We start from the raw sequence: 22,731 nt of genomic DNA, 5'->3' as shown, positions 1-22,731 counted from the left end.
GTTACGCTATACTATAACATTACTATAGTACTATACTAAAGCATTACAACAGTACTATACTATAACATTACTATAGTACTATACTATAACATTACTACAGTACAATACTATAACATTACTACAGTACTATACTATATCATTACTACAGTACTATGCTATAACATTGCTACAGTACTATGCTATAACATTACTATAGTACTATACTATAACATTACTATAGTACTATACTATAACATTACTACAGTACAATACTATAACATTACTACAGTACTATACTATATCATTACTACAGTACTATACTATAACATTGCTACAGTACTATACTAAACATTACTACAGTACTATGCTATAGCATTACTATAGTACTATACTACCACATTACTACAGTACTATACTAGTGGCTCCAGACCCATTTCTCAGCTGTTTCCCAAAAAGTGTTGAGGTGCCTACTTTGTTATTGTTTGAATCCCAGAATGCCCCCTTAAAAGGAACACCATCTAGTAACTAAAGCCTGGACGGGGTTTCAGCAGATGAAACCGGAGTGCGGCTGGTTGACTGACTGACCTGAGTGTTGAATAGTAGTAACCCAGGAGACAGGTGAGGTCTTTGGCCGTGCAGCTCTCCCCAGCCCACACCCTCCCCCGCGTGCACACCTGCAGCACCGCCCGCCCGCTGAGGTCTCTGTTACCTGGAAGAGAGGGGGGGGGGGGGGGGGGGTCAGCGCTCACTCATAGTCAAGTAGACCTTATGGGTGCTTCCCAAATGGTACCCTAATCTCTATATAAAGTAGTGCGCTACATTTTGACCAAAGTCCTGTGGGCCCTGTTCAAAAGTAGTGCACTACAAAGGGAATACTGTAGGTTGCTATTTGGGACGTAGAGAAAGTGACCTGTCTGTTGTTAAGTGTTTGTCGTCATCCCAGGCCCCACAGCACAGCTCAACATACTGCTTTAGTTCAGGATGGCATCTCCTCTTACACACATCTGATCCAGTCTAAGTCATTTAATAGGCTCCTATTATTCTACATAGAACATTCCCACTCCTACTGAGAACATGCGCCCCAAGCTTCATGTGTCACATGGGAGTAAACACTTCATATGTCACATGGGAGTAAACACTTCATATGTCACATGGGAGTAAACACTTCATATGTCACATGGGAGTAAACACTTCATATGTCACATGGGAGTAAACACTTCATATGTCACATGGGAGTGAACATTTCATATGTCACATGGGAGTAAACATTTCATATGTCACATGGGAGTAAACACTTCATATGTCACATGGGAGTAAACATTTCATATGTCACATGGGAGTAAACACTTCATATGTCACATGGGAGTAAACACTTCATATGTCACATGGGAGTAAACACTTCATACAGTATGATGGCACCAGAGGCCAGTGTGTGTGTGTGTGTGTCACCTACCAGGTAAGTGTGTGTCACCTACCAGGTAAGATGATGGCCCCAGAGGCCAGTAGTTCTGGGTTGACCTCTGACACCAGGTTGGGGAGGTGACAGTTAGGGGGTGACCCTGGGGCTGGGGCCAGCTGGATGAGGACTTCATTAGAAGGTTTGGGGGGGTGATGGTGTGACTGTGCTCCATCCTGACTGTGCCGCATGGGGTTAGTGCTGGTGCCACCTTCATGGATCGCTAAAGAGAACCAAGACAAAAATTCTATCATTTCAGACAGTATGCCGATGTTAAAAATTTTATAATTTCAGACAGTATGCTGCTGTTAAAAATTGTATAATTTCAGACAGTATGCTGATGTTAAAAATGGTATAAGTTCAGCACCTGTGCTGATGTTAGTGTCTATTGTTCAAACTGTGGAATAAAAATCCCTGTCTGAATACCGATTCATTATAATCACTCTATTTATTGTTCAACAAAATGACCACAGAAAGAGGTCATCATTTCACCTCAATGTGTACATCTCTTACATCATAAACCTAAAACCACTATAAACATCATTCAACCTACTTTAATTAGGAATCAACCAGAAAAAGGTTTTAAAAAACACCTACAGGGGTAGATAGATAGAGGGAGAGAAGGGAATGAGGGAAGGAAGGGAGGGATCGAGAGAGAGAGAGAGCGAGAGGAGAGAGAGTAAGAGAGCGAGAGGGGGAGAGAGCGAGAGGGAGAGAGCGAGAGCGAGAGAGAGAGGAGAGAGGGTGAGGAGTGAGAGAGAGGGAGAGCGAGAGAGAGATGAAGAGAGAGAGGAAGAGAGAGAGGGAGAGAGGGAGAGAGGAGAGAGAGAGCGAGAGAGAGAGAGAGAGAGAGAGAGAGGAGCGAGAGAGAGAGAGAGGGAGAGAGAGAGGAAGAGAGAGAGAAAGAGAGAGAGAGGGAGAGAGAGAGAGAGGAGCGAGAGAGAGAGGGAGAGAGAGAGAGAGGAAGAGAGAGAGAAAGAGAGAGAGAGAGAGGGAGAGAGAGAAAGCGAAATAGAGAGGGGGGATGTATAATCAGGGACTGCTCTTCCAGACTGAGTCACTGCAGAGACCAGGTGTTCCGTCTGACTCACTGATACCAGGCCTGGGTTCAAATACTAACTGAAATCTTTCAAATACTTTTAGCATTTGCTTTAGTCTGCCTGGAGTGCCAGATGGGCGGGGACTATTCTACTGGTTCCCTTGCACTAGGCAAACTCAGTCAAGCCCAGCTAAAATACGTGAAATGATTTCAAATAGTATTTGAACCCAGGTCTGTCAGCTACTATAAAATAAAACTCTGGATCACAGACAGACTCCCAACGCCCCACTAACAGGAATGTAGCTCCTGACGTTCCCGACTGGTACCAACCACTGTTATAGCTTACACACGTTCTCCCTTTCTCCTATCCCTCTGGCTGGGGCTGGCTACAGGCTGGCTACAAGGCTGGCAGCTCTCACACTCAGCATATACAGCCCAGATCTGGGTTCATATTGTATTAAAAATGTTTTTCATGGTTTCAATTGTGAATAGTCCTCTTCAAAATGGTCGCCGACCACTCAGGCAGAGGGGGCTGCTGAGGGGAGGATGGCTCATAATAATGGCCGGAATGGAGTGAATGGAATGGCATCAAACACAGAATGTGTTCACCCAATTCCAGCCATTACACTCCATTCCAGCCATTACACTCCATTACACTCCATTCCAGCCATTACACTCCATTACACTCCATTCCAGCCATTACACTCCATTACACTCCATTCCAGCCATTACACTCCATTCCAGACATTACACTCCATTACACTCCATTCCAGCCATTACACTCCATTACACTCCATTCCAGACATTACACTCCATTCCAGCCATTACACTCCATTCCAGACATTACACTCCATTCCAGTCATTACACTCCATTCCAGCCATTACACTCCATTACACTCCATTCCAGCCATTACACTCCATTCCAGCCATTACACTCCATTCCAGACATTACACTCCATTCCAGCCATTACACTCCATTCCAGACATTACACTCCATTCCAGTCATTACACTCCATTCCAGCCATTACACTCCATTACACTCCATTCCAGCCATTACACTCCATTCCAGCCATTACACTCCATTCCAGCCATTACACTCCATTCCAGCCATTACACTCCATTCCAGCCATTACACTCCATTACACTCCATTACAGACATTACACTCCATTACACTCCATTCCAGCCATTACACTCCATTCCAGACATTACACTCCATTACACTCCATTCCAGCCATTACACTCCATTCCAGCCATTACACTCCATTCCAGACATTACACTCCATTCCAGCCATTACACTCCATTCCAGCCATTACACTCCATTCCAGCCATTACACTCCATTCCAGTCATTACACTCCATTCCAGACATTACACTCCATTACACTCCATTCCAGACACACTCCATTACACTCCATTCCAGACATTACACTCCATTACACTCCATTCCAGACATTACACTCCATTCCAGTCATTACACTCCATTCCAGTCATTACACTCCATTCCAGCCATTAAACTCCATTCCAGACATTACACTCCATTCCAGTCATTACACTCCATTCCAGCCATTACACTCCATTCCAGCCATTACACTCCATTCCAGCCATTACACTCCATTCCAGCCATTACACTCCATTCCAGCCATTACACTCCATTACACTCCATTCCAGACATTACACCCCATTACACTCCATTCCAGCCATTACACTCCATTACACTCCATTCCAGCCATTACACTCCATTCCAGACATTACACTCCATTACACTCCATTCCAGACATTACACTCCATTACACTCCATTCCAGCCATTACACTCCATTCCAGCCATTACACTCCATTACACTCCATTCCAGACATTACACCCCATTACACTCCATTCCAGCCATTACACTCCATTACACTCCATTCCAGCCATTACACTCCATTCCAGACATTACACTCCATTACACTCCATTCCAGACATTACACTCCATTCCAGCCATTACACTCCATTACACTCCATTCCAGACATTACACTCCATTACACTCCATTCCAGACATTACACTCCATTCCAGACATTACACTCCATTCCAGTCATTACACTCCATTCCAGCCATTACACTCCATTACACTCCATTCCAGCCATTACACTCCATTCCAGCCATTACACTCCATTACACTCCATTACAGACATTACACTCCATTCCAGCCATTACACTCCATTCCAGACATTACACTCCATTACACTCCATTCCAGCCATTACACTCCATTCCAGACATTACACTCCATTCCAGTCATTACACTCCATTCCAGACATTACACTCCATTACACTCCATTCCAGACATTACACTCCATTCCAGTCATTACACTCCATTCCAGCCATTACACTCCATTCCAGACATTACACTCCATTCCAGTCATTACACTCCATTCCAGCCATTACACTCCATTCCAGACATTACACTCCATTACACTCCATTCCAGACATTACACTCCATTCCAGACATTACACTCCATTACACTCCATTCCAGCCATTACACTCCATTCCAGCCATTACACTCCATTACACTCCATTCCAGCCATTACACTCCATTACACTCCATTCCAGCCATTACACTCCATTCCAGACATTACACTCCATTACACTCCATTCCAGCCATTACACTCCATTCCACTCCATTCCAGTCATTACACTCCATTCCAGCCATTACACTCCATTACACTCCATTCCAGCCATTACACTCCATTCCAGACATTATTATGAGCCGTCCTCCCCTCAGCAGCCTCCACAGGGTCATCTAATACCTGGTAGAAAGTAAAGCAACAAATGATATGGCCACGCCCGGACATAAAAACCTTACCATAAAAGCCATTGTTCATACGTCTTCAAAGTTGTCAATGTGTGAAGACAGAGAATGTATAGATGGGGTGTCTCTGAACCATGTATGAGACTAGGAGTAGTGTGTTTACAACCATCTCTAACTGGCCCCCTTGTGTTGTCCTAGCCCATCCCCTCCGAGCCTAGCCCATCCCCTGCGAGCCTAGCCCATCCCCTCCGAGCCTAGCCCATCCCCTCCGAGCCTAGCCCATCCCCTCCGAGCCTAGCCCATCCCCTCCGAGCCTAGCCCATCCCATCCCCTCCCCTCCGAGCCTAGCCCATCCCCTCTGAGCCTAGCCCATCCCCTCCGAGCCTAGCCCATCCCCTCCGAGCCTAGCCCATCCCATCCCCTCCCCTCCGAGCCTAGCCCATCCCCTCTGAGCCTAGCCCATCCCATCCCCTCCCCTCCGAGCCTAGCCCATCCCCTCTGAGCCTAGCCCATCCCCTCCGAGCCTAGCCCATCCCCTCCGAGCCTAGCCCATCCCATCCCCTCCCCTCCGAGCCTAGCCCATCCCCTCCGAGCCTAGCCCATCCCATCCCCTCCCCTCCGAGCCTAGCCCATCCCCTCTGAGCCTAGCCCATCCCCTCCGAGCCTATCTCCTCCCTGCCTCTCCCTTCCCAGCATAGCCTCCCCTCCCAGTCCCTCCAAACATCTCCCTGCCCCTCCCTTCCAAGCCGAGCCCCTCCCCTTCCAGCCTGTTCCCTCCCCTCCCATCATAGGCCCTCCGAGCTTAGCCTCTCCCTTCCCAGCCTAGCCCCCTTTTGTCCTCAGGCACTAAATGTAGTACTTCCTGTGTGACTGGCTGTGGCCGTGCGGCCAGCGATCCTGTTCGCAGCAAACTTCCTACATTGCTTTGTTTTGTCAGGAAGTTATAAAATGTAGAGCCAAGCCTCTCCTGCATTGTACCCAGTGTAAGCCTGGGTTGTATACGGCGTTTCACAGCCTTCTAAGCCATCAATGCAGCCAGGACCTGGCCACACATTTTTCAACCACACATTTCTGTCTGTCAGAGAACGAAACGGTCTGGACTAGCAAATATAGGATGCATCCCAAATGGTACCCTATTCCCTACATATATTACACTGAGTGTACAAAGCATTGAAATCACAAAGGGGGACATGAATGACTGTACGCTTGTATTGACTGTACGTTTGTTTATTTAATGTGTTACTCTGTGTTGTTGTTTTTGTCGAACTGCTTTGCTTTATCTTGGCCAGGTCGCAGTTGTAAATGAGAACCTAGCGGCACTGAAAACCTAGCGGCACTGAAAACCTAGTGGCACTAAATGTAAATTGTTTTCAACTAGCCTACCTGGTTAAATAAAGGTGTTCTCAACTAGTCTACCTGGTTAAATAAAGGTGTTCTCAACTAGCCTACCTGGTTAAATAAAGGTGTTCTCAACTAGTCTACCTGGTTAAATAAAGGTGTTCTCAACTAGTCTACCTGGTTAAATAAAGGTGTTCTCAACTAGCCTACCTGGTTAAATAAAGGTGTTCTCAACTAGTCTACCTGGTTAAATAAAGGTGTTCTCAACTAGTCTACCTGGTTAAATAAAGGTGTTCTCAACTAGTCTACCTGGTTAAATAAAGGTGAAATAATACATCTATAAATAAAAATGAAAACAAATGAAGCAATGGTCACCACAGCCATTACCATCTCACATGGTGGATGGGCGTAATTCCATCCCTTCTCAAAGTGAGGGAGGGTTTTGTTTTCAGAATAAAGTCCTGAAAAAAGTCAGTTGGTTCACTGGTTCTCATGTTACTCAGGTGAATGGACCTTACATGAGGACAGGTTAAGGGGTTTTCCCCTGCATTCAGCCCCAGTGGAGGAGGGGGGCACAATGAATGCTATTGTACAGGAGGCAACTCATATGTCTGGGACCAGAGTCGAGCACAGCCCAGTCCCACATTCACTGGAAGGTCATCTCACTGTGTGTGTGAACCTAGCGCCAGTGTGTGTGAACCTAGCACCACTGTGTGTGTGTGTGTGTGTGTGTGTGTGTGTGTGTGTGTGTGTGTTTCCCTCCTACGTCTGGTTGGTTACAGGATCCTCTGAGGTTTCTTGTCCACCAAGGTCTCAATGGGCTCTAGGTTTTCAGTGGCTCTGGGTTTTCAGTGGCTCTAGGTTTTCAGTGGCTCTAGGTTTTCAGTGGCGCTAGGTTTTCAGTGGCTCTAGGTTTTCAGTGGCTCTAGGTTTTCATTGGCTCTAGGTTTTCAGTGGCTCTAGGTTTTCAGTGGCTCTAGGTTTTCAGGGGCTCTAGGTTTTCAATGGAGCTACATTTTCAGGGGCTCTAGGTTTTCAATGGAGCTACGTTTTCAGTGGCTCTATGTTTTCAATGGCTTTAGGTTTTCAGTGGCTTTAGGTTTTCAGTGGCTTTAGGTTTTCAGTGGCACTAGGTTTTCAGTGTCGCTAGGTTTTCAGTGCCGCTAGGTTTTCAGTGCCGCTAGGTTTTCAGTGGCAGTAGGTTTTCAGTGCCGCTAGGTTTTCAGTGGCACTAGGTTTTCAGTGCCGCTAGGTTTTCAGTGGCAGTAGGTTTTCAGTGGCACTAGGTTTTCAGTTCTGCTAGGTTTTCAGTGTGTAAAAATGGGCTTCAGCTTGGTACTGTTGTATTGCTCTGCCATGAGGTCCTGGCAGGCAGAAATCCATCATTGTTGAGGGAGATACTGACATCGTGGGGTAGTTGTACTATATACAGTTATGGGTTCTGGAATGATATGTTTCATAGGGCCGTATTTATAAATCAAATCAAATCAAATCTTATTTGTCACATACACATGGTTAGCAGATGTTAATGCGAGTGTAGCGAAATGCTTGTGCTTCTAGTTCCGACAATGCAGTAATAACCAACAAGTAATCTAACTAACAATTCCAAAACTACTGTCTTATACACAGTGTAAGGGGATAAAGAATATGTACATAAGGATATATGAATGAGTGATGGTACAGAGCAGCATAGGCAGGATACAGTAGATGGTATCGAGTACAGTATATACATGAGGTGAGTATGTAAACAAAGTGGCATAGTTAAAGTGGCTAGTGATACATGTATACATAAGGATGCAGTCGATGATATAGAGTACAGTATATACGTATGCATATGAGATTAATAATGTAGGGTAAGTAACATTATATAAGGTAGCATTGTTTAAAGTGGCTAGTGATATATTTACATCATTTCCCATCAATTCCCATTATTAAAGTGGCTGGAGTTGAGTCAGTGTCAGTGTCAGTGTGTTGGCAGCAGCCACTCAATGTTAGTGGTGGCTGTTTAACAGTCTGATGGCCTTGAGATAGAAGCTGTTTTTCAGTCTCTCGGTCCCAGCTTTGATGCACCTGTACTGACCTCGCCTTCTGGATGATAGCAGGGTGAACAGGCAGTGGCTCGGGTGTTTGATGTCCTTGATGATCTTTATGGCCTTCCTGTAACATCGGGTGGTGTAGGTGTCCTGGAGGGCAGGTAGTTTGCCCCCGGTGATGCGTTGTGCAGACCTCACTACCCTCTGGAGAGCCTTACGGTTGTGGGCGGAGCAGTTGCCGTACCAGGCGGTGATACAGCCCGCCAGGATGCTCTCGATTGTGCATCTGTAGAAGTTTGTGAGTGCTTTTGGTGACAAACCAAATTTCTTCAGCCTCCTGAGGTTGAAGAGGCGCTGCTGCGCCTTCTTCACGATGCTGTCTGTGTGAGTGGACCAATTCAGTTTGTCTGTGATGTGTATGCCGAGGAACTTAAAACTTGCTACCCTCTCCACTACTGTTCCATCGATGTGGATAGGGGGGTGTTCCCTCTGCTGTTTCCTGAAGTCCACAATCATCTCCTTAGTTTTGTTGACGTTGAGTGTGAGGTTATTTTCCTGACACCACACTCCGAGGGCCCTCACCTCCTCCCTGTAGGCCGTCTCGTCGTTGTTGGTAATCAAGCCTACTTGATGATTGAGTTGGAGGCGTGCGTGGCCACGCAGTCGTGGGTGAACAGGGAGTACAGGAGAGGGCTCAGAACGCACCCTTGTGGGGCCCCAGTGTTGAGGATCAGCGGGGTGGAGATGTTGTTGCCTACCCTCACCACCTGGGGGCGGCCCGTCAGGAAGTTCAGTACCCAGTTGCACAGGGCGGGGTCGAGACCCAGGGTCTCGAGCTTGATGACGAGCTTGGAGGGTACTATGGTGTTGAATGCCGAGCTGTAGTCGATGAACAGCATTCTCACATAGGTATTCCTCTTGTCCAGATGGGTTAGGGCAGTGTGCAGTGTGGTTGAGATTGCATCGTTTGTGGACCTATTTGGGCGGTAAGCAAATTGGAGTGGGTCTAGGGTGTCGGGTAGGGTGGAGGTGATATGGTCCTTGACTAGTCTCTCAAAGCACTTCATGATGACGGAAGTGAGTGCTACGGGGCGGTAGTCGTTTAGCTCAGTTACCTTAGCTTTCTTGGGAACAGGAACAATGGTGATATAGGGATTGATTGAATATGTCCGTAAACACACCGGCCAGCTGGTCTGCGCATGCTCTGAGGGCGCGGCTGGGGATGCCGTCTGGGCCTGCAGCCCTGCGAGGGTTAACACGTTTAAATGTCTTACGCACCTCGGCTGCAGTGAAGGAGAGTCCGCATGTTTTCGTTGCAGGCTGTGTCAGTGGCACTGTATTGTCCTCAAAGCGGGCAAAAAAGTTATTTAGTCTGCCTGGGAGCAGGACATCCTGGTCCGTGACTGGGCTGGATTTCTTCTTGTAGTCCGTGATTGACTGTAGACCCTGCCACATGCCTCTTGTGTCTGAGCCGTTGAATTGAGATTCTACTTAGTCTCTGTACTGACGCTTAGCTTGTTTGATAGCCTTGCGGAGGGAATAGCTGCACTGTTTGTATTCGGTCATGTCACCAGTCACCTTGCCCTGATTCAAAGCAGTGGTTCGCGCTTTCAGTTTCACGCGAATGCTGCCATCAATCCACGGTTTCTGGTTAGGGAATGTTGTAATCGTTGCTATGGGAACGACATCTTCAACGCACGTTCTAATGAACTCGCACACTATAGGACCAAGAGATTTTCCTTTTCAGGGCACATGGTCATGGTCTTATCTTTTACCAATCAGGGAAAACCTACCATCCCTGGGCGGAACTGCTGAGTCTGTGTTATTTCACGGGGTTAAATCAACTGAACTGCTGAGTCTGTCATTTCACAGGGTTTAAGGAACTCTTCCGGATTTTGGCAATGAAGAAGTTAGAGGTAGTTGCGTTAACTAGTGTTAGCAGATACACATAGACTTCCAGCCATTGCGCTAATGCTAGTTAGCATTGGCTCACAAAACAACCTCAAGCTTCATTTGAACTGAACATAGAAAATTACAAATGGTATCCACCAGTTCATCTGACTCTGGGGAAGTAGATAAAGGGCCTCGTTGCCAACATCCTGTACTGTATCCCGGCAGGGTAGCCTAGTGGTTAGAGCGTTGGACTAGTAACCGGAAGGTTGCAAGTTCAAACCCCCGAGCTGACAAGGTACAAATCTGTCGTTCTGCCCCTGAACAGGCAGTTAACCCACTGTTCCTAGGCCGTCATTGAAAATAAGAATTTGTTCTTAACTGACTTGCCTAGTTAAATAAAGATAAATAAAATAAATCAACTCACACACTTTCCACATTTCAATACCTGGAAGAGGCAGTGCTACATAAAACAATTTCACAAACCAACTCTTCTGCCCTGCACAGGTGTGTGTGTGTCCAACACCACGTCTGAGCTGTTCCAGGGATGGGCCATACCTGTCTAATAACATATGAAAGCGCATCTACTCACACACACAACCCCCACCACTACCCAAAAAATCTGCACATGAGAACTACAAGCTGTCTCATATCAACAGTGAGTCCAAACCAACACAGGCCTGTAACCCTCATCATGTCAGATCCCTATTACTGCAGGTCATAATTACTCACTGAAACCACAACATGAAACCTGTCTGGAACCAAACCGTGTTTTCAAGGCCGGAGGCCACACCATTTGATACAGTGAGAGAGAAGCCAATGTTTTGATTCAATCTCTATTGGACCCAATGCCAGGGAAAGTGTTTGTCCAAACTGAAGACAACGCTTGAGTTGAGAAATCTAATCACCAACGCACTCTCACAACACTTAGCTGTCTTGTTTCGACTTTTACTGCCTTTGTTGATGTTACATTCTAAAACCAACAATGCAAACTGGTAGAAATGATGTGTTTTCAAAGGAAAAACTGTTTGAAAATATGTATTTTCAAAGGCAAAACTGGTTGATATGATAATTTAATTTCAACCAGTTTAGCCCACTGAATGGACTTTTACCTTTGACAAGCTCCAACCAACTGAGCTACCAGTACACCTGACCTCACTGCTATTTCAATCAATACATATAGCCCAAGCAGAAGTCAAACCCATAACCTTGGTCTATGCAGCATCTTAGTGCAAGCAGGCATCACTACAGTCCCTGGTTTGAATCCAGGCTGTATCACATCCAGCCGTGATTGGGAGTCCCATAGGGCGGGGCACAACTGTCCCAGCGTCGTCCAGGTTTGGCCGGGGTACGCTGCCATTGTAAATAAGAATTTGTTCTTAACTGACTTGCCTAGTTAAATAAAGGTAAAATAAAATGTAGATCACTACATACCAGACTCCTGGAGTCAAACCCATAACCTTGGTCTATACAGCCCTAGTGGGATCATTACATACCAGACTCCAGGAGTCAAACCCATAACCTTGGTCTATACAGCCAGAGTGGGATCATTATATACCAGACTCCTGGAGTCAAACCCATAACCTTGGTCTATACAGCCCTAGTGGGATCATTACATACCAGACTCCAGGAGTCAAACCCATAACCTTGGTCTATACAGCCCTAGTGGGATCATTACATACCAGACTCCAGGAGTCAAACCCATAACCTTGGTCTATACAGCCCTAGTGGGATCATTATATTCAAAACTCCTGGAGTCAAACCCATAACCTTGGTCTATACAGCCCTAGTGGGATCATTATATACCAGACTCCTGGAGTCAAACCCATAACCTTGGTCTATACAGCCCTAGTGGGATCATTATATACCAGACTCCTGGAGTCAAACCCATAACCTTGGTCTATACAGCCCTAGTGGGATCATTATATACCAGACTCCAGGAGTCAAACCCATAACCTTGGTCTATACAGCCCTAGTGGGATCATTATATACCAGACTCCAGGAGTCAAACCCATAACCTTGGTCTATACAGCCCTAGTGGGATCATTATATACCAGACTCCAGGAGTCAAACCCATAACCTTGGTCTATACAGCCCTAGTGGGATCATTATATACCAGACTCCAGGAGTCAAACCCATAACCTTGGTCTATACAGCCCATGTGGGATCATTACATACCAGACTCCAGGAGTCAAACCCATAACCTTGGTCTATACAGCCCTAGTGGGATCATTATATACCAGACTCCTGGAGTCAAACCCATAACCTTGGTCTATACAGCCCTAGTGGGATCATTATATACCAGACTCCAGGAGTCAAACCCATAACCTTGGTCTATACAGCCCTAGTGGGATCATTATATACCAGACTCCTGGAGTCAAACCCATAACCTTGGTCTATACAGCCCTAGTGGGATCATTATATACCAGACTCCAGGAGTCAAACCCATAACCTTGGTCTATACAGCCCTAGTGGGATCATTATATACCAGACTCCTGGAGTCAAACCCATAACCTTGGTCTATACAGCCCTAGTGGGATCATTACATACCAGACTCCAGGAGTCAAACCCATAACCTTGGTCTATACAGCCCTAGTGGGATCATTATATACCAGACTCCTGGAGTCAAACCCATAACCTTGGTCTATACAGCCCTAGTGGGATCATTATATACCAGACTCCTGGAGTCAAACCCATAACCTTGGTCTATACAGCCAGAGTGGGATCATTATATACCAGACTCCTGGAGTCAAACCCATAACCTTGGTCTATACAGCCCTAGTGGGATCATTATATACCAGACTCCTGGAGTCAAACCCATAACCTTGGTCTATACAGCCAGAGTGGGATCATTATATACCAGACTCCTGGAGTCAAACCCATAACCTTGGTCTATACAGCCCTAGTGGGATCATTATATACCAGACTCCTGGAGTCAAACCCATAACCTTGGTCTATACAGCCCTAGTGGGATCATTATATACCAGACTCCAGGAGTCAAACCCATAACCTTGGTCTATACAGCCCTAGTGGGATCATTATATACCAGACTCCTGGAGTCAAACCCATAACCTTGGTCTATACAGCCAGAGTGGGATCATTATATACCAGACTCCTGGAGTCAAACCCATAACCTTGGTCTATACAGCCAGAGTGGGATCATTATATACCAGACTCCAGGAGTCAAACCCATAACCTTGGTCTATACAGCCCATGTGGGATCATTATATACCAGACTCCAGGAGTCAAACCCATAACCTTGGTCTATACAGCCCTAGTGGGATCATTATATACCAGACTCCAGGAGTCAAACCCATAACCTTGGTCTATACAGCCAGAGTGGGATCATTATATACCAGACTCCTGGAGTCAAACCCATAACCTTGGTCTATACAGCCAGAGTGGGATCATTATATACCAGACTCCAGGAGTCAAACCCATAACCTTGGTCTATACAGCCCTAGTGGGATCATTACATACCAGACTCCTGGAGTCAAACCCATAACCTTGGTCTATACAGCCAGAGTGGGATCATTACATACCAGACTCCAGGAGTCAAACCCATAACCTTGGTCTATACAGCCCTAGTGGGATCATTATATACCAGACTCATGCAGTGTTTAAAACAATATACCTGACTCCTGCAGAGTTTAAAACAAAACCCTTGACAAAGACTCTATAATAATAATATTCAGGCCATGCGGACCTATGAGACTTTTTGGTGCCATGTGGGACAAACCCTACATGTTATACTAATCAGTCACATGTTATACTAATCAGTCACATGTTATACTAATCAGTCACATGTTATACTAATCAGTCACATGTTATACTAATCAGTCACATGTTATACTAATCAGTCACATGTTATACTAATCAGTCACATGTTATACTAATCAGTCACATGTTATTCTAATCAGTCACATGTTATACTAATCAGTCATGTTATACTAATCAGTCACATGTTATACTAATCAGTTACATGCTATTCTAATCAGTCACATGTTATACTAATCAGTTACATGCTATTCTAATCAGTTACATGCTATTCTAATCAGTTACATGTTATTCTAATCAGTCACATGTTATTCTAATCAGTCACATGTTATACTAATCAGTCACATGCTATTCTAATCAGTCATATGTTATTCTAATCAGTCACATGTTATATTAATCAGGTTTTTCTACCTGTCTCCTCTCTAACACTGCTCCTCCTGTCTGAGCTGGAGAAGGCAGCCTCCAGGTCCAGCCGTCCGAAGCGCAGGGCATATCCGTTCATCAGCTTCTTTGGTGAGAAGACTCCACTGCTGGCCGAGCCCCCGGAGGAGGAGCGCGCCCGGTGGCCTTTGACCTGGGCTGCCTTGTTAGTCCTCTCCAGAGACTTGGAGCGCCTCTCAGCCCGGGTCTCCAGGGCCCCAGCGTTCCTCAGACCCCTCTGGAGGTACAGGAGAGGCATGCTGGGAGAGAGTCGGGCGGAGTCGGGGTCTCCACCCAGCCATGCCCTGGTCCCCCCTAGCCTGAGCCCACGGAGCCCCTGCTCTCTCTGGGTGGTGGGGGTGGAGGGGCTGGTACCAGGGGTCGAAGTTGGAGATGAGGCATCTTCTCTGGGGCTGAGTGGGCTGAGACCTGGGCATGCAGGACTGTGCTCTGGTCCTTCCTCCAGGATGGACTCAGAGCTAGAGCCCAGGTTCATGGGATTCTGCAGGGCCTCCATGTAGGACTTCCGGAACAGTCTCCGGGTCTCGAAGGACACAGAGTCCCTGGCGTGGCGGGGCCGGCGAGGGTTGGGGTTACTGAGGTCGGTGTTGAACGACAGGGTCCTGGTCCTCTCTCTGGTCCCACCCTGGCCCTCCTCCCCTTCCCACTGGCCCTCCCCCGGACCACCACCACCCTCCCCAGCCAGCCTGTCTGTCTGTGGGCTGCAGGAGTGAGAGTCAGGAGCTGCTCTCAGGCTGTGGTTCTGGTTGTGGTTCTCCATCCGGTGAAGTCCCGGGTTGGGATCCTGTTGGGACCTGCAACTAGTGCTGTTGGGGTCCATTACATGTACCCGCCTGCTCAGGATAGCAGGCTCTGAGAAGGTAGAGTCTGCCCCCTGGGAGTGTAGTGATTCGTGGGAGCTGCGGTGGGAGTCCAGGGTCCCTGTGGATCCACTGGTACTGCAGGCGCTGAGCTGGCCACGGAAGCCCGTGCTGTCGCCCCGCGTCTGCATGATGGCGTCTGCCGTGCTGCTGACGAACAGAGGATTCACCACGTTCTTCCACGGCGTCCGGAACACGACGGTGCCGGTGGTGAGCAACCAGTTCTGCAGCGGATGGAGGTTTCGCTCGCGCGTCACATTCTGCAGGAAGTCAGCGGTGAAGACGCTGCCGTACATGCTCTCCGGGATGGGGATCTCTGCGATGGCCTGGCCACTGGCCGACAGACATTTTATGACCAGCTTGGCAGCCTTGCGGCCCAGGGGAACCACCTGTAGGTAGAAGTCTCCCTGCTTCAGACGGACCTTATGGAGCGGGGCGAGCTGTAAGACCACCTTCTCGTTGATGCAGAAGGGCCAACCCTCATGATAGAACAGCCGGCCGTGGAAACGCACCTGTAGAGGAAGACAATACTTTATTAACCCATACCAGACTGAAATGTGTCTTCTGCTGTATCCAACTCCTCTGATATACACGTACATACACTTTACAGATGTAAGCTCTTAATTTGTCACAGCAAAATAATCCTGAAGCAACAGGATTTGAACGTTTAGTCCATAATGTTGCTTGATCGGTGGTTAGGCTATTAGCTGGCCAAAAGTAGGTTACATTTAAATTGCAATACTGTTAATATAATCATGTGTTAGTGTGGGTTTTTCAGCAAATGTAGGTAAATCAGGAAAATTATCAGCAACAAAAGAGTGATCAAATGATGACCCTACATCTGTAGATTATCTGGAGCAGTGTGAAACCACAGGGCTGCACCAGGTATAGAGAGATGGACAACAGCTTAGAGAGACTGGAGCAGGGTGAAACCACAGGGCTGCACCAGGTATAGAGAGATGGACAACAGATTAGAGAGACTGGAGCAGTGTGAAACCACAGGGCTGCACCAGGTATAGAGAGATGGACAACAGATTAGAGAGACTGGAGCAGTGTGAAACCACAGGGCTGCACCAGATATAGAGAGATGGACAACAGATTAGAGAGACTGGAGCAGGGTGAAACCACAGGGCTGCACCAGGTATAGAGAGATGGACAACAGATTAGAGAGACTGGAGCAGTGTGAAACCACAGGGCTGCACCAGGTATAGAGAGATGGACAACAGATTAGAGAGACTGGAGCAGTGTGAAACCACAGGGCTGCACCAGGTAGGGAGAGATGGAGTGCTAACTGTCTGAATCACTGTGTCTCCAGCCAGCCCAACCACTCACTGGACCAACATGATCACTTGGCTACGCATGCCTCTCTCTAATATCAATATGCCTCATCCATTACTGTCCTGGTTAGTGATTACTGTCTTATTTCACTATAGAGCCTCTAGCCCTGCTCAATATGCCTTAACCAACCATGTTGTTCCACCTCCTACATATGCGATGACATCACCTGGTTTAAACGTCTCTAGAGACTATATCTCTCTCATCATTCATTACTCAGTGTCTAGGTTTACCTCCAAGGTACTCACATCCTACCTTACCTTTGTCTGTACACTATGCCTTGAATCTATGCTATCGTGCCCAGAAACCTGCTCCTTTTACTCTCTGTTCCGAATGTGCTAGACAGCGAGTTCGTATAGCCTTTAGCCAAACCCTTATCCTACTTCTCCTCTGTTCCTCTGGTGATGTAGAGGTTAATCCAGATCCTGCAGTGCCTAGCTCCATTCCCACTCCCCAGGTGCTCTCATTTGTTGACTTCTGTAACCGTAAAAGCCTTGGTTTCATGCATGTTAACATTAGAAGCCTCCTCCCTTAGATTGTTTTACTCACTGCTTTAGCACACTCTGCCAACCCAGATGTCTTAGCCGTGTCTGAATCCAGGCTTAGGAAAACCACCAAAAACCCTGAAATCTCCATCCCCAACTATAACATTTTCCGCCAAGATAGAACTGACAAAGGGGGCGGTGTTGCAATCTACTGCAAAGATATTATGTCTTACAATCCAGGTCTGTACCCAAACAATTCAAGCTTCTACTTCTAAAAAAATCACCTTTCCAGAAACAAGTATTTCACCGTTGCCGCTTGCTATAGACCATAGGCCCCAGCAGTGCCCTCATCACCATATGTGAATTGATTGCCCCCCATCTATCTTCTGAGCTCATGCTACTAGGTGACCTAAACTGGGACATGCTTAACACCCCGGCCATCCTTCAATCTAAGCTTGATGCCCTCAATCTCACACAAATTATCAATGAACCTACCAGGTACAACCCCAAATCCGTAAACACGGGCACCCTCATCCTAACTAACTCGCCCTCCAAATACACCTCTGTTGTTTTCAATCAAGATCTCAGCGATCCCTGCCTCATTGCCTGCATCCATAATGGGTCTGCAATCAAATGACCACTCCTCATCACTGTCAAACGCTCCCTAAAACACTTCTGCGAGCAGGCCTTTCTAATCGACCTGGCCGGGGTATCCTGGAATGACATTGACCTCATCCCGTCAGTAGAGAATGCCTGGTAATTCTTTAAAAGTGCCTTCCTCACCATATTAAATAAACATTCCATTCAAAAAATGTAGAACTAGGAATAGATATAGTCCTTGGTTCACTCCAGACCTGTCTGCCCTTGACCAGCACAAAAACATCCTGTGGCGTTCTGCATTAGCATCGAATAGCCCCCGTGATATGCAACTTTTCAGGGAAGTTAGGAACAAAAATACCCAAGCAGTTAGGAATGCTAAGGCTAGCTTTTTCAAACAGAAATTTGCATCCTGTAGCACAAACTCCAAAAAGTTCTGGGACACTGTAAAGTCCATGGAGAATAAGAGAACCTCCTCCCAGCTGCCCACTGCTCTGAGACACACTGTCACCACCGATAAATCCACTATAATTGAGAATTTCAAGAAGCATTTCTCTACGGCTGGCCATGCTTTCCACCTGGCTACCCCTACCCCGGTCAACTGCCCAGCACCCTCCACAGCAACCAGCCCAAGCCCCCACCATTCCTCCTTCACCCAAATCCAGATATCTGATGTTCTGAAAGAGCTGCAAAATCTGGACCCTTACAAATCACCTGGGCTAGACAATCTGGACCCTCTCTTTCTGCCGAAATTGTTGCAACCTATCGTCTGAGATTCCCAAAGATTGGAAAGCTGCCGCGGTCATCCCCCTCTTCAAAGGGGGTGACACTCTAGACCCAAACTGCTACAGACTTATATCTATCCTACCCTGCCTTTCTAAGTTCTTCGAAAGCCAAGATAACAAACAGATTACCAACCATTTCAAATCCCACCGTACCTTCTCCGTTATGCAATCTGGTTTCAGAGCTGGTCATGGGTGCACCTCAGCCACACTCAAGGTCCTAAACGATATCCTAACCGCCATTGATAAGAGACATTACTGTGCAGCCATCACCACATTCTTATTTGGCAGACTCGACAGCTTTGGTTTCTCAAATGATTGCCTTGCCTGGTTTACCAACTACTTCTCTGATAGAGTTCAGTGTTTCAAATTGGAGGGCCTGTTGTCCGGACCTCTGGCAGTCTCTATGGGTGTGCCACAGGGTTCAATTCTCGGGCCGACTCTCTTTTCTGTACACATCAATTATGTTCGTCTTGCTGCTGGTGATTCTCTGATCCACCTCTACGCAGACGACACCATTCTGTATACTTCTGGCACCTCTTTGGACACTGTGCTAACTAACCTCCAGACGAGCTTCAATGCCATACAACTCTCCTTCCGTGGCCTCCAACTGCTCTTAAATGCAAGTAAAACTAAATGCATGCTATTCAACCGGTCACTGCCAGCACCTGCCCGCTTGTCCAGCATCACTACTCTGGACGGCTCTGACTGAATATGTGGACAACTACAAATACCTAGGTGTCTGGTTGGACTGTAAACTCTCCTTCCAGACTCTCGTTGGTTGGCCCTCGCTTCATACTCGTCACTAAACCCACTGGCTACAGGTTATCTACAAGTCTCTGCTAGGTAAAGCCCCGCCTTATCTCAGCTCGCAGCACCCACTCGTAGCAAGCGCTCCAGCAGGTATATCTCACTGTTCACCCCCAAAGCCAATTCCTCCTTTGGTCGCCTTTCCTTCCAGTTCTCTGCTGCCAATGACTGGAACGAACTGCAAAAATCACTGAAGCTGGAGACCCATATCTCCTTCACTAGCTTTAAGCACCAGCTGTCAGAGCAGCTCACAGATCACTGCACCTGTACATAGCCCATCTGTAAACAGCCCATCTATCTTCCTCTTCCAAATACTGTATTTATTTATTTATCTTGGTCCTTTGCACTCCAGTATCTCTACTTGCACATTCATCTTCTGCACATCTACCATTCCAGTGTTTAATTGCTATATTGTAATTACTTCGCCACCATGGCCTATTTATTGCCTAACTCCCTTATCGTACCTCATTTGCACTCACTGTATATAGACTTTTGGTTTTCTTTTGTTCTACTGTATTATTGACTGTATGTTTTGAATATTCCATGTGTAACTCTGTGTTGTTGTATGTGTCGAACTGCTTTGCTTTATCTTGGCCAGGTTGCAGTTGCAAATGAGAACTTGTTCTCAACTAGTCTACCTGGTTAAATAAAGGTGAAATTAAAAAAAATTAAACATACACTTCACAGATGTAAGCTCTTAATTTGTCACAGCAAAATAATCCTGCAGCGACAGGATTTGAACATTTTAGTGTTTATTATTTTTTATTAAATTAGCAAAAACTTCTCATAACCTGTTTTTGGTATTTTGGTACATAACCTGTCATCATGGTATTGCTTGTAGATTGATGAGGATTTTTTTAAATCAATTTTAGAATAAGGCTGTAATGTAACCAAATGTGTAAAAAGTCCAGAGGTCTGAATACTTCCTGAATGCAGTGTAAATGGCTCAAACACACATTCCACTTTTAAAGAGAGGCACCCTCTTTTCATAGCACTTGAGTGAATCATCGTTCTCTTTTCAACGTCATTCCAAGGAGCTGATTCCTCAGAATCCTGGAGGCTAGCGAAACCTGCCCGTTCAGGCCCGGTTACTAAGCAACCACAACCCAAACTCCAAACTATGACAGTGTCGTACAAAGAGCTCTTAACAGTAGAGAAACAGTACTCAGGGCTTGTGTCCCAAATGGCACTATATCGTACAGTGCACTGCTTTTGACCAGAGCCTTATGGTCAAAAGTAGTGCACTAAATAGGGAATAGTGTGCCGTTTTTTGTCTATTTCCCATTGGCTTAACTGCTGTAAAAGTGAAGGAAAAGCATTGAAAAAGCCAGCGTTGCCTGCCGACTGATCATATTGCTGTTGACACAAAGCCTCTCACGCACGGGGAGTTTTTCTCAGTGGCTAACCAGGCTTAGATAGCGAGGTAAAACTATGAGGCTATGAGGCTATCCATCACAGTGTAATCACAGCAGATGAATACAGAGGAATAGGCTGTGTGGCTGTGTGGCTATCCATCACAGTGTAATCACAGCAGATGAACACAGAGGAATAGGCTGTGTGGCTATGAGGCTATCCATCACAGTGTAATCACAGCAGATGAATACAGAGGAATAAGGTTTCAGGGCCTTTGGTCATGGAGACATGGAGCCCTCTCTAACCCACAGCAATTAATGCTGCTGGGAGAGCCAGGGTTAGATTACAACCTGGACCCCTGAGCCCAGGGATGGTAGCTAGGCTCTCAGGCAGACCACAGTTTCCTCTCTGTTTCGGTCTCTTTTCAGAGAAGGAGGGCCGAGTTGTGTCCCAAATGACATCCTATTCCCCATACACTACTTTTGATCTGGTAGTGCATTATGTAGGCCATAAGGTGCGATTTGGGGCTCAACCTCTGTCTCCTTCCAGAGTTTTCTCTCTGTTTCTGTGTGGCTCCAGAGCTGAATGGCTGCATGGCTTTCTGTCTGATTTCTATGAACAATGATCCATTCTCTCACTCTGTTGTTCCCCTTCACCCTCTCAGCAGAGGTATTTCACACTCATCTCTCTCTCTCTCTCTCTCTCTCTCTCTCTCTCTCTCTCTCTCTCTCTCTCTCTCTCTCTCTCTCTCTCTCTCTCTCTCTCTCTCTCTCTCTCTCTCTCTCTCTCATTGCCAAAGCTAGTGAGGTAGATAATATACAAAAGTTAAATAAAAAATAAAAATGAATAGTAACCATTAAAACATACAGACGTTTCACAACAATAAAGTCTCTCTCTCTATATATATATATATATTTTCACATTATCTCTCTCTCCATTCTCTCTCCTGTCTTGTTTGTTGTCTGTCATCAGGTGGTGTCTATAATGGTGTGTATTAGTGTTCTGTGTTGTAATGGTGTCTATAATGGTGTGTATTAGTGTTCTGTGTTGTAATGGTGTCTATAATGGTGTGTATTAGTGTTCTGTGTTGTAATGGTGTTTATAATGGTGTGTATTAGTGGTCTGTGTTGTAATGGTGTCTATAATGGTGTCTATTGGTGTTCTGTGTTGTAATGGTGTCTATAATGATGTGTATTAGTGTTCTGTGTTGTAATGGTGTCTATAATGATGTGTATTAGTGTTCTGTGTTGTAATGGTGTCTATAATGGTGTGTATTAGTGTTCTGTGTTGTAATGGTGTCTATCATGGTGTGCTCTCTCTCTCTCCTCTCTCTCTCTCACCATACCACCCCTCCACTCACACAAGTCTCTTGCTGGATGCTCTGCAGGATCCTCTTGGCAGGAAGTAAGAAGTCGATGAGGCATCGGAGTCCGTCCCCACGGTACTGTCTCTCCACCACGCTGAACAGCTGCCACAGGACGGTGGACGCGGTGGCACTGAATGGAGGGTACAGCGCAGACAGGGTGCTCTGGATACAACTGTCCAGAGACTCAGAGTCCTGTAGGGGCAGAGGAGAGGAGGGGAGAGGTAGATTAGATACAGTCCTTTCTGGGGAGAGGAGAGGAGGAGAGGAGTAGGAGAGGAGGAGAGGAGTGGAGAGGTGGATTAGATACAGTCCTGCCTGGGGAGAGGAGAGGAGGGGAGAGGTGGATTAGATACAGTCCTTTCTGGGCAGAGGAGAGGAGGAGAGAGGTGGATTAGACACAGT

General features: G+C 46.4%; 1 protein-coding gene across 2 annotated transcripts in view; it reads right to left on the bottom strand.

The window, feature by feature from the left end:
* The window catches only part of LOC139404958 (pleckstrin homology domain-containing family G member 4B-like), a 58,431-nt gene extending 35,927 nt beyond the window's left edge, over window positions 1-22,504 (bottom strand). The window contains exons 1-4 of one of the 2 annotated variants that reach the window (XM_071147511.1): window positions 22,324-22,504; window positions 14,712-16,113; window positions 1,455-1,658; window positions 565-688 (exon numbers count right to left, since the gene is read on the bottom strand). In XM_071147511.1, the coding sequence (XP_071003612.1) occupies window positions 565-688; window positions 1,455-1,658; window positions 14,712-15,897 (1,514 nt within the window). In that variant the 5' untranslated portion in view covers window positions 15,898-16,113; window positions 22,324-22,504. Of the gene's footprint in view, window positions 1-564; window positions 689-1,454; window positions 1,659-14,711; window positions 16,114-22,323 lie in introns of those variants that run through there. The other variant, XM_071147510.1, reaches the window with a different exon arrangement.
* Between the last annotated feature and the right edge of the window lie 227 nt (window positions 22,505-22,731).

This window comes from Oncorhynchus clarkii, unplaced genomic scaffold (assembly GCF_045791955.1).
Source record: "Oncorhynchus clarkii lewisi isolate Uvic-CL-2024 unplaced genomic scaffold, UVic_Ocla_1.0 unplaced_contig_10532_pilon_pilon, whole genome shotgun sequence".
Lineage (NCBI taxonomy): Eukaryota > Metazoa > Chordata > Actinopteri > Salmoniformes > Salmonidae > Oncorhynchus > Oncorhynchus clarkii.
Note: the sequence above shows the minus strand (reverse complement) of the source record. Positions and strands in the feature narration are given on the sequence as shown.